Source organism: Anopheles maculipalpis, chromosome 3RL, assembly GCF_943734695.1.
Source record: "Anopheles maculipalpis chromosome 3RL, idAnoMacuDA_375_x, whole genome shotgun sequence".
In the NCBI taxonomy this organism is placed as follows: domain Eukaryota; kingdom Metazoa; phylum Arthropoda; class Insecta; order Diptera; family Culicidae; genus Anopheles; species Anopheles maculipalpis.
In genome coordinates this window covers 16,498,328-16,513,089 of record NC_064872.1, presented here as the reverse complement: position 1 = coordinate 16,513,089, position 14,762 = coordinate 16,498,328, and the positions used below count along the sequence as shown (strand labels likewise).

At 43.2% G+C, this 14,762-nt stretch overlaps 1 protein-coding gene across 3 annotated transcripts in view; it reads right to left on the bottom strand.

Annotated features, from left to right (window-relative positions):
- Nucleotides 1-14,762, bottom strand: part of LOC126563985 (probable nuclear hormone receptor HR3) — a 100,652-nt gene that overhangs the window by 57,647 nt on the left and 28,243 nt on the right. The window contains exon 1 of one of the 3 annotated variants that reach the window (XM_050220875.1): nucleotides 6,070-6,217. The exons of 1 other annotated variant lie outside the window; for it this stretch is intronic. In XM_050220875.1, coding sequence (XP_050076832.1) covers nucleotides 6,070-6,193 — 124 coding nt within the window. In that variant the 5' untranslated portion in view covers nucleotides 6,194-6,217. Of the gene's footprint in view, nucleotides 1-6,069; nucleotides 6,218-14,762 lie in introns of those variants that run through there. One more of the 3 variants, XM_050220877.1, reaches the window with a different exon arrangement.

Genomic DNA, 14,762 nt, shown 5'->3' with positions numbered 1-14,762 from the left:
TTGTTGCTGTCCGCGAGTCCATTTGCTGTTGCGAGCTTGTTCTTGCTTGGCACATGTGTTCTTTGTGGGTTGCAGAAATTACCTCGACCATAATAACATGTCAGGGGGGACAATTAGAACATTTGTCAGTTTAGGAAACGGTTATTCGAATTGCTGGTTCGAGCAATTTAGTTGTCCCTTTAGATAATTTATTTTATCGATGAAATGATGAATGGGAAGCCGAATGAAGCCGATCACAACAGATTTTGGTGAACAAATGACGGTACAGAAACGATTGGGCGTCTGGAAAATGAATGTTCTGGGCACAAGTTCACCAATAGAATAAAGTTTATGAGAGTTTTTCACAAAATTTGTTTTTAAATTATTTTTAAACCAGTAAACTACCAGCTCTGCTTGTAATTTAAAAGAAATTGTTTAAATTTGCTCATCATTCCTTGGTTCAAAAATCATTTCTTTTTTCATTCTTTTTCGAATAACATAGTTTAATAAATAAAACATTTTAATTTACATTACTAAACCTATTTCTAGCAATTTTTTTTTCCAACAAAAATATATCTCCGTCGATTATTGTTGCCCGTTTTGGTGGAAACCGATGCTTGCTAGCCCTGTTTTGCCTATCGCTTTTATTGCTTTTTATGTCTCTATGAAGAACCGTAGGTCATTAAGATTTTATGCGACTTGTATTCAAATTTCCATCAAACGACAGCTGAACGTCAAGAGCCCTTAAACGCTCCCTGGGGGTAAGTGAAGCATTCAAAACCTAGTTTATCCATTTTTTAATTGCCACCGAGTTCTTTTGCCATGGGTTTTGGCTGTCGTTTTGTAGTGGCTGAAGAAGAAAAGTCTGCAATTAGCTGTGTTGCCTCGTGTTGCCTTTTGCTACATTACGGATGGTATTGTGCATACTGACTGAGAATTTTAAATGGTAGTTTGAACAACTATTTTACGGTCGAATAACGAAACTGTTTTTTTAAACAGTGTGGTTATTGTGCGAAACTTCATAAATTCTGGATTTCAACTATAGTAGGAGAGATTAATATTTCTCTGAAACCAAAATCATTCTAAAAATTGTTTAAGGTTCTTTGTATATTTTTGAGCCAAAACTTGATGGCTTGTATATATTTAGCCTGACACTATTTGTGCCCAAACAAACGAGGTTTCAAAGCATGTACTTTATAAAAATATTCGTTTTCATTCGCAGCGACAAACTGAACCCATCGGCAAGTAACAGCTCCACAAACACGAAGGGGAAAAATGCATCCAAACACTTATTTGTGTTTGGATCGAAGCCAGCTCGAAAGCTTCCAGGCCCGCCAGCTCAAAGTCAATGCCCTCCTGTAAAGAGACAGAGCTACCAGCACGAAAAACAATACCTTTCCACCAAAAACTAACCCATCCCCATGAAAATCATCTGTTCAAACGCCTGCAAACGCGGGCGAACCATTCTTGCACGTGCTGGTTGTTTAAGGCAGTTTAAACAAATGATAAAAAAACGGCAAAACAAAATTCAGTTTTGGAAAATACACAACAACAAACTTAAAAAAAAAACTATACGCGAACGAGAGGCTAGGTCGCACTAGAACAAATCGAATCAAATCCGTTCGGATTTCCCAATCGTCGCGGCTCGACGCGAATGCTGACTGGATGGATAGACAGGTGAAATATGGTTCGTCAGCCGCTATTTCGCAATGCCTAGCAGAACACGGCCGGGGTGACGAAAGTGCACTGGCTGTACGAGTGGAGAGTGAGCCGGGAGCGTTGGTAACAAAAATAACAAAATGCCAATTGGCAAACTTATTTCCAGTTCGGGATGTGCCGTTCGATGTGTAGGAAAAAAAAAGGTGAGGAAATTATGTGAGTTTGGTTTGGGTGGGGAAAGGTACACCGAAGGGGTGCAGGAGGAGATGTTGGAAAAGCTGCAGCGAAAACAAACGAAACGACCGACAACCACCATTTGATTACACACGGCAGGCGACCGAGGACCTGGGTTGGCTTGGCGCGGGCTTTGCACTTTTTCCCGACTGACCCATATTCCGCTGTGGCATGTGTTTGAGCAGCGAACGTGCCGTACTCTGGCCCACCCCCAACGCTTCCGTGCTAGCGTCGATTTTCGCCTCCCATCCATGGGGGTGCCAACGGCCACAAACACACACGCGCGGGAAAATAATCATTCCGTCGTCTACCTGAACGAACCAGCAGAGAGACGGAGAGAGAGAGTGTGTTTGTAAGTGGTGGTGGTGAGAAAAAGGTTTTGTTCCGGAATGGGATAAGCGAATGGAAGTTCTTTTCATATTTCCATTTAGAATATTCATGCCTGCACCCTACACCGCCCGTGTTCTAGCATACTTTAACACCTCGCGCCTGGGAAGCCTTTTCCCATCCATCAATAGACACTGGGCAGGTTGCATCCCACATTCGTGTGCATATTTATGCTGATGACGAATGCCAACTGTACCGGGAGTGGTTTGGATAGGGAGGTGAGGTGTGAATAGGCAACGAATACAACAACAACAAAAACTCATCATTCTCAACACCCCATCCCTTTTTGAATGGCCTTTCTTTCGTCATTTCATTTTCTCTACCGTTCAAAAGCTTGACGCATTTCTGCATTAACAGCAGCAAACGAATAGAACGAGCATTACGAGAAAAAAAAATCCCCAACATCAGCACGCTTGAGAAATGCAAAACTGTTCTCTCACCCACGAGAATATCAATAGCTGTATGGGCTGTACGGGGAGGAAATTCAAAAAAAAAAAAAAATAGCGACATCAACGCTGGGTTTTGCTTTCCGCGGGCCTTGTTTTTTTTTCATTTCTCCTCAACAGGGGTGAGTTTGTCATTTTGCTTTGGCTTCTGCCGATGGGTGAGAATGGAACGGTGCCGGTTGTGGCCATCGGAGCGAAAACTCAGCTTAGCGCCGCCGAACGAGGGTGTTGAATTAAAAAGGCTAAGGCATAATTATGCTGCTTGAAGTAATGTATACACCCCAGGGAAAAAGTGGGAAATTCGCGGATGATCTAGAAGACTGCACGAAGAGAGATCGGAAAAACAAAGCAGGAAAAAAGCTGGAAATATGAAACGGGATGCCATATTCTCGTAATTATGTTTCATAAGATAATTGCTTCAATGTATAGGTTCGCCTCTATGGGTAGGCAGGCGAAAGAAAACACTTTAATGAAATGGTGGATTAACGCTACTTTAATGAATATTTGACTGAGTTTCTAGAGTAGTCAGTGAAGGCACATTATCTGAGGGATTTTATCACGTTTTTCTGGATGAAGTATCAGTTATGGTTTAGGTTTTTAGGAGTTTATACGAAGCGTTTATAATAGTTATTTGAATAAGGAATATTTTTTACCTTCCTTTTTTTTAACTAACTCTCAGTAAGGAGCGTAAATAATGACTTCAATACTTTTATAGTTTTTTTGTGAACAAAACAAGAATGATTGTTAATCGTACCGAGGTAGCCGTCGTAAGACAGGAGCAGACGACTCGTTGAACGGTAAAATAATGTCAACTGAATGCAGAATTGCATGCCTCTGAAGACCTCTGGAGATTGTACAGATAAAGAAAGAAAATAGAAGAGGACTTTAAAGATGTTCTCGATATTGGTCCGTTATGCTGGCGATTTATTAGTTCATCCATTGTCTATATTTCTAGTCTAGCCTTTGAAATTGTATGAAGAGACAACATATTCCAGCGGTATTTTATGATTTAGAGCAGTTATTAGAGAGTTTCAGGCTAATCCTTGCACTGTAGCAGCAGGCAGTCGATCAACGATACTGGAATCCATTCCGGTGGCCGGCATAACCTTAGAAGTCGTTAAGCCAAGAAGAAGAAGAAGAGGAATGCCCAGCTTATAATGACGACTAATAATGTCGTCATAACCTGGCAATGTTTGTTGAGGGCTCATAGAAGTTTGAGGTAGCAACAAACCTAAAAGTGTCCAGGGGATGGTCAACAGCTTAGACCACTAGGGTGACGGTTTGCAAATTTTATTCCATGATTCAAACAGCATATAAAATGAGAAAGACCTCTTCGGGAGCATTCGAGAAAATTAATGCATTATTCGTTGTAAAATTGATCGTGGTAAAGTCTAGTCTGTAGTCTGCGAGAAATGTCGACTATGAGACACCCAATCAGAACCATTGGACGACCAATGTGTAACTGAGGGCACATTGTTGATCGAGTTTAGAGTCTAAGTGGAATCTAATTCACCTCTATCAGAGGTCTTAGGATAAAACAGCAGTTAGACTGACAGCTAAGGCTCAGTAAGAGCAGAACAGTAACAGTGTTCAGTATTTTTACGCAAGGCAGGTGAGCTAACTGATAATTCCCGTAAGGCTGCTAGTAACCATATGGCAATATTTGAAAGGCTTTGAAGGAAAATTTGTTCAAGTCTATTATCCTAGTTAATCTAGTCAGGCTTTAAATTTCAAAATCCGTAGTAAGACTTCACTTAATTTATTGAGAAAACAGAAAAAAATGCTGCCTCAATTATTTACGTTTGATTAAGCTATTAGATGAATTTAGAAGTGAGTAAGTTTACAATACACCAACCATAACACCAAATAAAAGCAGACATGTTCCCATCGAGAGTCAATACTAAAACAGATGAAAAGAAGCAACACAAAGAACACTAAAAAAAAACGGCAAACACTCACTAGTCCAGGCAAACGGGCAAACGCAAACCAACGGTACATTCTATTCACAAACACAGAAGCGTGAAACGAACAGAAAAAAATCACACAAAAAACCCTGGCTGGCGAAATAGTGGAAACAGTGCGCTAGAGGAAATAGTAGAAAAAGTAGCAGGGAAAGTTGGAAGAACATAAAGCGTAGCCAGATAGCGTCGATGGAAACGAAAAACTACCCTTGCCAGCCGAACCAACAGTACCAGCTTTGAAGGTAGTTTGGTTTGGAAAAAAAAGTTAGACAAGAACGGGAAAGCTGCAGAAGATCATGTGAGAAATAGTTGGAAAAACTAGCTAACGGATCGTGTGCAAAAGAGAGCTTAAGGAAGGAAGATTGAGCGAGAGAAAAAGTGGGAATAAAACAATTTCTAACCCCTCCCCACAGCAGCCTAGCGCGATCGAGCGCATAGAAAAGAGGCGAAAGAAAACGGGAACTTAGAAGCAGCAATCTGTGAATTCACAGCAAACGAAGCAAACGGAACGAAGAACAAGAATTGTTCTCAGGTGTAACATATTTGTTAATAGCACCAGACAACCGCTATGTGGCGCAGTTCTGTTGTCGTTTCCTCTTCTTCATCATCATCAGCCAGCACAACCTTACCCGCTTCTCACCCCGTTTGTTTGGTGTGAGGTGGCCGGTAACGGTGCAAAGAAAAGCTTGCGTCTCGGCTACAAAAACCGTCCCGACCAGGGAACGGGACTGGCTCCGTTACTATTTCGCGTTTTCGTTCAACGCGCAAGATAACGAAGCGGAAGAGGGCGAGAGGGCACTTCGGAAGGTCGCAGAAGGTAAAACAGAAATGGATGATCGCAGCAAGCTTCAAGCTGAAAAGCTTCTTTTTTGGCTCTATACGGACTCGAGGCAAGATCACGCGGTAGTTGCACACGCACACCGCGAGATCGTTTGTTTCTGTTCCTTTGCCTACACGGTGGGCACGGATTCTGCGCCGAGAATCCGTTAGCTACTTTTGATTTCAATTATTTCATTACATCTGAATCGCGTCACGATGACTCGGTCTTTTGTGTGCGGGGATTTATTTCATACTCCTATCGCCTCTTCTGCTCAGCAATCAGCAGACTTTCCCATCACAGTCGGAATGTTCGCAGATCAAGAGAATGTTGGGATTTTCTGGGCGCCTTTAAGATTGCATTTAAATGATGGACTCTGGTACGGAGCCTTGTATGGTTCTGGGTGCTAAGGCGAAGACAGCTGAGCAGAGTTAAATAGATAGTCTTATTTGCATACAGGTCGTTTTATGTGTAGGAAATTAGAATGATTACGCTACGGATTGTTCAGCTGCAGCTAATCGTTTGACAGAAAAGTAGCACAAACAATAATCTTATTCTACATCACACCTCGATCGCTCGATCTCACCTTTTATCGATCCGCTAGACGAGTTCTGTACGGTGGACGCTTGCACATTCGTTTGCATGGGTATGTGCGCTTCCAGCTTGGACGTAACATTGCTCCACATTTCAAACATCCTCGGTGTAAACATTGGTCCGCGTGTCCCGTACGCGGCACTACAAGATGCCTCGGGTCCAGGTCCTGTGTAGGGTTTAACACCTCAAAAGCAAAACGTTCCCCAAAAAAACACTTCCACAGTCTTGTATCGCACACCTCACACCGAAACGGATCGTTCACTGTACTGGAGCCTTGTATTTGTACTTATTTTGAATTTGGTTCTGTCTGTAGTGCCGATTGGTTAAACGATGTGGCACAATTGTTTAGGCACCTCTGTTAGGCTGCTGGCGTGTCAGAAACTTCCCGACTCCCGCAATGACCCATCGAACGCCATTTTGAAGCCACGGGGGGAAAAAAACCACTCGTAAAACGCTGATGCGGATGCTATCTCGGCGGTCCCGGGATACCGTTGTCCATCAGTCTCTTTACAGAAAGGCACGCAAAAGTTTACAGATTCGAGGGCTCGTTTTTACACTGCGTGATGTTTTAAGGCCCAAAAAACATGCGATTATTAAAGCTGCATAGTTTCGTAGACATAAAGCTTGAGTTATCGTGTGTTTGAATAGTTTTTATCCATCCAGTTGCTGGGTAAATGTCATCTAAGCTCCACCGTGGCTATCCTGATCCGTTCGAAGATGCGCAACATGCGCAGATGTATGCCTTATCTCCAAACAGGGTTTTATTTCCTTGTTGAGCGATGTTTTTACCACAAATCGTTTTGTGACTGACTTTTTTTTTGTGTCTTTTCTTGAACGATCTCGAATCTTAACCAAAAAACCGAAATCTCCGGACCGACCGAAAAGGAAACAGCGCGGCTGGCCCACTCGAAGAAAGCTTTCTTACGTAAATCGCAAGCTTCGCCACACACACACACACACCACCCTTTGCGCACCAAAATATTCGGTTGGGGCTTGGTGGACTTTCACGAATTTCGGTACCTCCGCCGGTTTGGTGGCCGGTTTGGCAGTCTGAATTCAAACGAAAAAACGCGTTTTTTTTGCTGCTGCTGGCGTTGATGGTTGGGCAGTCGACTCGCTTGCGTCCGCTTATTTTTTTTTTGTCGGTGCTCTTTCACTTCATTAGCAAATGAAAGGTTGCTATTATGATAGGTCTGTTTTCGGGCGGAATTATGCAACGCGCCTGATCGTGCCACGCACACGAACACTATTGTAGATGTGTAAAACGGAACACACGAATTTGTTTTCTCGCGGCTCGCTCTCTACCGCTTGTACACACAAACACACAATCACGCACGATCACGAAACAATAGATCTGTTTGAACTAATGGAAGGGATTTTTATGTTTTAAACAAATTTTAAACAAACATTTCGAACAGAACAGACACTTGCTTTGAACACAACAAACACGCACACAAAAATTCACACTGCTGCAAACTGATTATTTTGGGTGGTTTATCCTTTTGTTTTCACCGAAGAACACAAAACGCTGGTGGTATAGAAGAGCGAAGCTAGCTGAAGCACGAAGGTTTCATCACATTTTTGCACTAAATACTGCAACACGTTACTTTATCACCACACTCCACCGCACGCCGATGCACTTGGATTCACTGGCGGTCCACGGGTGGTGTTGCATTCCCAGCGACGGCATTGACACGACAGTCCCGGTGCACGGTCGTGTAAGGTTTTATCTGAATGAGTGAAATGAATAAGACAGCTTTCGGTGAGCGATAAATCATTTCACTGCATGTTATGACGCCAACTGTCCTGTTGGAGACTCCAGTTTGGAGTAGGCGAAAACACGTACGCAGCGGAATGGTGGTGCTAGGGGGGGCGATTACTCAGCGAAAGGATTTTCAAAGTGGCGTAAGATTGATATCAGTTGAATTGGGTGCTTGCTGTGAGGTGTTGAATAAACGGCTTCAAAATGGATTTATATTTACGGCATCTTTTATGTAGGAGCTTGTGTCTTCAAGATCTAGCTGACTGTCCTTATCATATGAATCAGATATTTCATACACAGGCCAAAATGTCAAAATGGTCAAAACAAGGTGTATCAATTAAAGATTTGTTCGTAGTATGAGTTCTAAACCGAAGCGAAGTAGTTGAAAGAAGTAAGACATTTCCTGACGACTGATTACAACTTTTTGAAGTCTTAGAACATTCTTAAGATTTTTCGTATAGATTCCAGACATCTTGCAGGGTTGCTGAAGTGATACTTGCAATGAAAACCGAGGCTTTATCATCTGAAGGTTTTAAAATCCTAAACATTTTTTTTTTTTGAGGTCTGATAATCCTTCTAACGAGAAGGAAAATTCTAAACTAGCTGTTCAAGACGAAACGGTCTACGGCGCGACGATATCGGTCAAAGAGATTCTCTACTGATCTAAGATGCTCTAGGATCTCTTGGCTTTACGACCTACTGTGTCACGTCAGCCATCGAATGGCTTGCTAGACTTGGCGCAAACCCACTATCCCGGTTGGTATTTGAGCCCGGTCCTGCCGTATGAAGGCCAGCGTCACTTTCGTCTGCACCACCCAGCCACCCAAAACTATTTTATTCAATGATTCTGCATGCAGCCAAAAAGACAGTTGATTTCCAAATTCCAGAAGGAATGTTTTTGTCTTTAAATAAGACTTCGAGGGTGCAGAATACAGACTCAAAGATGTTGCCATAATATAAGTTTATGACAAGGATTACAGAAGGACCAAATTTTTAAATTCATTTTCAATCGAAATCATCTGATACAAAAACCATATTGGAGTAAATGTATCGAATGGAAAGTCATGTAAAGATGCTTTTATTTTAATACAACTCGTAACAAAAATCTTAAAAGCTAGGATATTTGTCTGTTGAATGGTTAAAGTTAGGATGTATAAGGACTTTTCGAAGACATTCACGGTATGTATGATGTTTATTGTATAACCCGAGCAGGCTGGCATTCGCTGATGACAATTTTTCCAACCATATAATTCGCTCATAGCAGTGTTTCGCAAAGAAAATAATCAGACAAAAGAAAAATACCCTTCACCGAAAAGGGGGAAGAGAAAATCTCAGCTACAAACACAGCGGGACAGATATAATTTTCCATCAACCCAACCATCGACGCCGTTGGTTTCCGCCTTGTGGTCTAATGCAATTTTCTTTCATTGCTTTTTGTTCCCCATGGCGGCATGATGCGAGGGTGTGGGATGCAAGCTATCATATTCTATCAATTCTTCCTTGCTATTTCCACATAGTTACCGCACACTCCCCTTCTGAGGAAAAATGTTTTGCTCTTGATGCTCGACAAGTTGAGCACCAACGCACAGGAGAACTACATGAACAAGCTAGAATGGTTTGAAGAAGAACTATGTTCTTCTGACAGGAAAAAAAGCTAAGAAAAAGTTCGTGTGAGAGTTGGAATTCACAGACGCTCGATAGTATCGAGAGTACCAACCTTAAACGGAACTCGGTACGGTGCCATTTCGAGCGACTTGCATTTCCTGCTTTTGTTTCTCTCGTCAACACACACACACACACATACACATATATAGCGTCATCGAAGAAAAACCCTCGGTTATCGGTAGGAAGGTTTTCTCCCTCACATCGCCATTTCCTTCCTGCCGGCCGGCACTGATTTGCTCGCGGCTTCAAACACATCAGGGACATAGTGTGCAGCTCTGTTCGCTTCAGCATGTAGCATGAATTCCACCACTTCGCATTTCCCGCCTCTTACAACCACCACTCTCGGATCGGTTCTCTGCAAGGCACAAAAAGCCAACGACCAGCGACTATGTTGCTGCATGTTGCGAGCCTCGACAGAAAGGAAGTCCGCGTGGTTCTATGTATGTATGTGTGTGGAGTGAAAGATAGTACATAAAAATGAATCGATTATCGCGAGCGGGAACGGGAATGGTGGATCTGCCTGTGGGATAGCTCGAAGAAAAATAGACATTTTCCCGCTGCAGTTTTCCCTACCCATCCAACGTGTGTTTGTGTACATGCGCTCGCTCAAGAGTGTGTGTGTGTGTTTGCAAGAAGAAGACGAAACTTGAGCACGAGTGGAAAGAGGTTCTTGCAAGCCGGACAGCATGGAGCCAAGCAGACGAGCCATTTTGGCGGTCTTTTGTAACACACATACACAATGTGGTTTGCCACAATGTGGTAGACAATCCTGGGATAGTGAGGGAGTTTTTAAAGAGGATGAATTAGCGTCGTAAAATCGAAAGACTATTGTCATGAAATTTTACAGCATTGTGTAGTAAAGAGTCTTCAACTGATTTAGACAAAAAATTAATAATAAATTTTCCTTTAAAAACATATATTTTTATTGATAGAGTGAAACATATGGAAGTAAATCTTCCTTTCTACAGCACCCGACATAAAGAATTAACTCCCGAACGATAAAATAAATCGCTTCGGTCTGTTAGAGGAAATGACAGAACCTATTTTCCAACCATTTTTTCTTTTACTACTACTGCTACTACTACTATTATTCCTCCAGAACAGTCAAACCCACCAAAACGACCGCTATCGTGTGTTTGATGGCCGCAGCGCGTTGAGTAGCGTACACGAAATATCGTAATTCATACATCACGCAAACGCGTGCCTTGCGTTTTTTCTTTCTTCGATTCCTAGCGGGTAGTTTGGGTTATTTGACTTCCGGCTCCATTCACCAATTCCAGCGAGGTTCTATGGAAAGGTTTCACGTTTATCGTTGCTTAGCTGGAGGAGTAGCTGTCTACTTTACACGAAGGATTGATATTTCGTCAGACCATTCGCTACGTGCCTTCTAGCAGGACTCCCGGTAGTAGTGGTTGTGTGCATAGAGGGGAAATAGCAGCAATAGATTTGATTTAGAAGTTCCTGCTGACTTCCTCACTGGAACGTTTCGTCACGTTTCATTCGCGTGCGTTGTATCGTCTCCTTTTTTATTCTGTGCAGGAATCCTTTAAGCAGGAGCGGTTGAGAGAAATTGCTCTTTCCAGAAAAGATTTTTTCGAAACAATAGAAGCGTTTCGGTATTTTTACCTTTATTGAACCATTACGATATTTATAAGAAATAGATCGCGATATAAACGTGTCGTCTCTCTGAATAAACTGAGCAGGTTTAAAAAGGAATGTACCTCCAGCAGTCCATTTACTGGACGCTATTTCCAGTCAAACTGGAATGCTGAAATAAGAAGCAATTCCAATCCAGCAAAATGGACGAGCAGTACGATGCACGAAGATGGTGAAACTAATTTTAGCCTCCCGGCATGCAGATGGCAAGATGATTGAGGTTCGCTTCGCGTGAGGTCACTGGGACAGTGGAGCAAAAGCAATCAGACGTCTGCATCCCTGGTGCAGCGCGGCCATATCCAGCCCAAAGGGACAGCTAGAAATGCGCTCTACGATAGTAGCAAATGTAGCAAAAAAGGGGTTCAGTGACGTACTGCGGTACAATTTAAAAGTTTAATACAGTCAACCATGGGTGCAAATCCCAACTGGTGAGGTATGAGCTGATCATGACTTTTGCAAACGAAGATGTATAGTTACATAAATATAAACTAATCCTTTTTGTAGCAGCAGTAACCGAACTGTGACGTTACTTTCCCTTTCAGTGCCCTGTTCAACTGCATCACAGTGAAATGAAGTGCATCGAAAGATGAACAAGTAGAAAAAACAACATACATGTATGTGCGCCAAGAAGAAGAGGTAAAATCATTTTCAGAATAAAAGTTGATTCCGTTGGATACTGCAATAAAGCGGAGGAAAGAAAAGCGTTTGGAGGAAGGGTAATCTAAAACAAGGGGTTGATTTTATTTTTAGTACATCTGACCAAGGGCCTGTGCGACTGTGAGTGCATTTTGGGATGCACTTTTGGGTCGCTGTTTGCTCAGCCTATTGGAAGAAATGTATCCGAAATTGCATTCAATTCCAACTAAGCCATTAACGTATTTATTTACTTGTCTTTTAGTCTATTTATTTCCTCTATTTGTTTCTCTACAGTTTAGTTAGGCCGTTATTATAATAATTACAAAAAAATCGTTATAGTTTAACCAAGTAATTCGCTCACCTACTGAACGCAAACCGTTGTGCAATGCAAAACGTTTTGTTTAATCGTAACGCATCCAGCAAAACAGTAATGCATTCTAATCAATAAGCAATTGCACATCCTGCTTGGGATGCACGATACACAACCTAGGCCAACGAATGGCCAACATTTTGCATTCCGTGTGCGTATACGCACAACCCCGTGCAGCGCAATTGTGCAGCGCCGACCCACGGGAGGTAACCGAGCCGAATACCGAATTCAAAACAACATACCACTGACACACTAAATGAAAATGTGCACGCACATATGTTGCATCGAGTACGCCCCGGATGCAAACGGCGCACCGGCTAAAACGGCGAAACGACATAGAGAGAAAAGTGCAGTGCAAAAATGAATGCACACGCACGCACACCACTAAGGGAAAAAATTGCATCGAGTGAGGTGGAGAGGTGATGGTGAGGGCGATGATATAATAACGCAAGTTTCCATCCTTCTGCCAACCTGGCTGAAGAAAGGAAATGGTAAAAGAGCCCATAGAACAGGTTTAATGGCAGAGATGGAAAATGGAAACTGGTGGGCACATCCGAAGGAATCTCACTGAACGACGCAAAAAGATGCACATACAGAGAGACTTGCTTTATTATTCTGTGTACGTGAGTCTTGGGGCGTTTGGAAATGGGATTGCTCGGAGAGAAAGAGAGTTTGCAAAGGGTTTGCTCTGGCTTTTAATTTTTGCATGAGGATGGGAACATATATAACAGCCTGCATGCCACTTGAACAGGCAGCAGTGGAAGCAGCCAACTATCCATCGAGGGGAGATTATTACCTCATCACAACCGAGTGCATAGCGTGCATCCGTAGCAGAGAAACATAGCAAATCCGAGCGAATTCTCACTCTCTTCTAGGAAAATGCAGAGCGAAAAAGAGTGTTTTTGTATTGCAGGGCAACGACATCGTCTCGGTGCAGTGAGTTGCGTTTTTTGTTTGTGCAGGCGATGCATCGGATTCATGCTCATCGGCGTTTTACCACCCCGGCACCAATACACGCGAACGCGGGCGCCTCTGTGTGTCAGTAGGTTTTGGCGAAGATGCATCGTTAACTCAACACATGGTTTGATTCCGTTGTGCAATTTGCTTGCGGAAACCTGGAAGTTAGGTTCGAAAGGAAATACTTGAAGAAATACGCGAAACAATCATCAAGACGTTGCATGTGATGAGTGAAATTTTGAGTTCGCTATTTAATTCCTTGAATTTGAATCGAGTTTTAATATAATTTCAGACTCTCATGCTCAAGGGGTCTCTGATGTTAAAATACTCAACTTCTTAAGAATCTCAGCTTTTCAAAATTAGTTGCAAAAGCAGCAGACTGATGCTACTGCTCCCAAACTTATTGTCAGCCTCCATTTTTACTCATCTAGTAAAAATGTCTTAAATATAGAACAACCACCTTCCATTGCACCGAACGTGATGTCGCGCCTGCGGGTCCAAAATAGCATGCCCACCGCGGGACACTACTGGAGGTCCCTTGTCTTGTCGTCGGGATGACTGTTCCCTGTACTGGTGTTCCCTGCCCAGCAGCATTACACTACACCAGTCAATAACTCCCCACCAGTTGCATGTGCGGTGATGTGTGTTCCAGCGATTCGGTTCGTTTCGTCCTGTATTTATAGAACCTAGCAGACAACACCGACCATACACGGGACCCGGTGCAGTAGCTGCTTGTGAAGCGTTGGATAGGAAAACAAATCTTTCACACAACAACCGACCGTACGACTAAGGGTGGAGCTCTTGGCAAAGGGAAAAATCTGACCAAATTTGGATACTAAAACAAGAGCTGACTAAAATGTTTGGCGTCATGTTAAACCAACAGCTATATACTGCTGAGTGCAGTTTGCTCATGAAGGAAATGGGATGGTTCTGCAACTGGCCAACCGACACGGCGTCCAGTGGATGTTGTTTTGGAAATGCAGACATGTATGTAAGCGGGTCTCATCTTGAACATCACTCCCCGTCTGTGATACGTTGCAGGGAAGAGAATGCGAACTAGCATGCAGCATGTAGCATGCCATTAGGGAAAAATATTTTCTCCCATCCCGTCGACCGAGTAGATTGTACTTTCGACTCGGCATGATACGGAACATGCACTTCGCTAGAACATCCTCCCTGCTGGAGCTGCTAGAGCTCCGGGAAAGCAGATGGAAATGCCCTCCGATGATCATGATCCGCTGATGATGAGATGTACCGTAAGCCGTGAAGTCACGCTCGGCTGGGGCCACACATAAACAGTGCGGCTAGTGGAAAGCATGCACCAGCGAAACACTTTGGGGGCCGCCCCGTTCGTCGTTAAGATAAGTTTTGTTTCTTTTCTTGCCCTTCTACACCCGCTGCTCTCTCGGAAGCGCCTCGGATGGGCGAAAGGTATGTAGGCAACCGAGGGGAGCCAGCCAGCAGCGGTGCACGACGGGTGGTAAAGTTATGTGTGTTATATCACTGTGCCACCGACTCCCGTATCCCCAATCGTCGAGACCCCCATTTCTATCACACTCTACCAGAGACGACGAGCTCCTCCACTTCGTACGCATCGAATATGTTAGGCAGCTTTACGTTCATGGGGCTTTACGGTGAA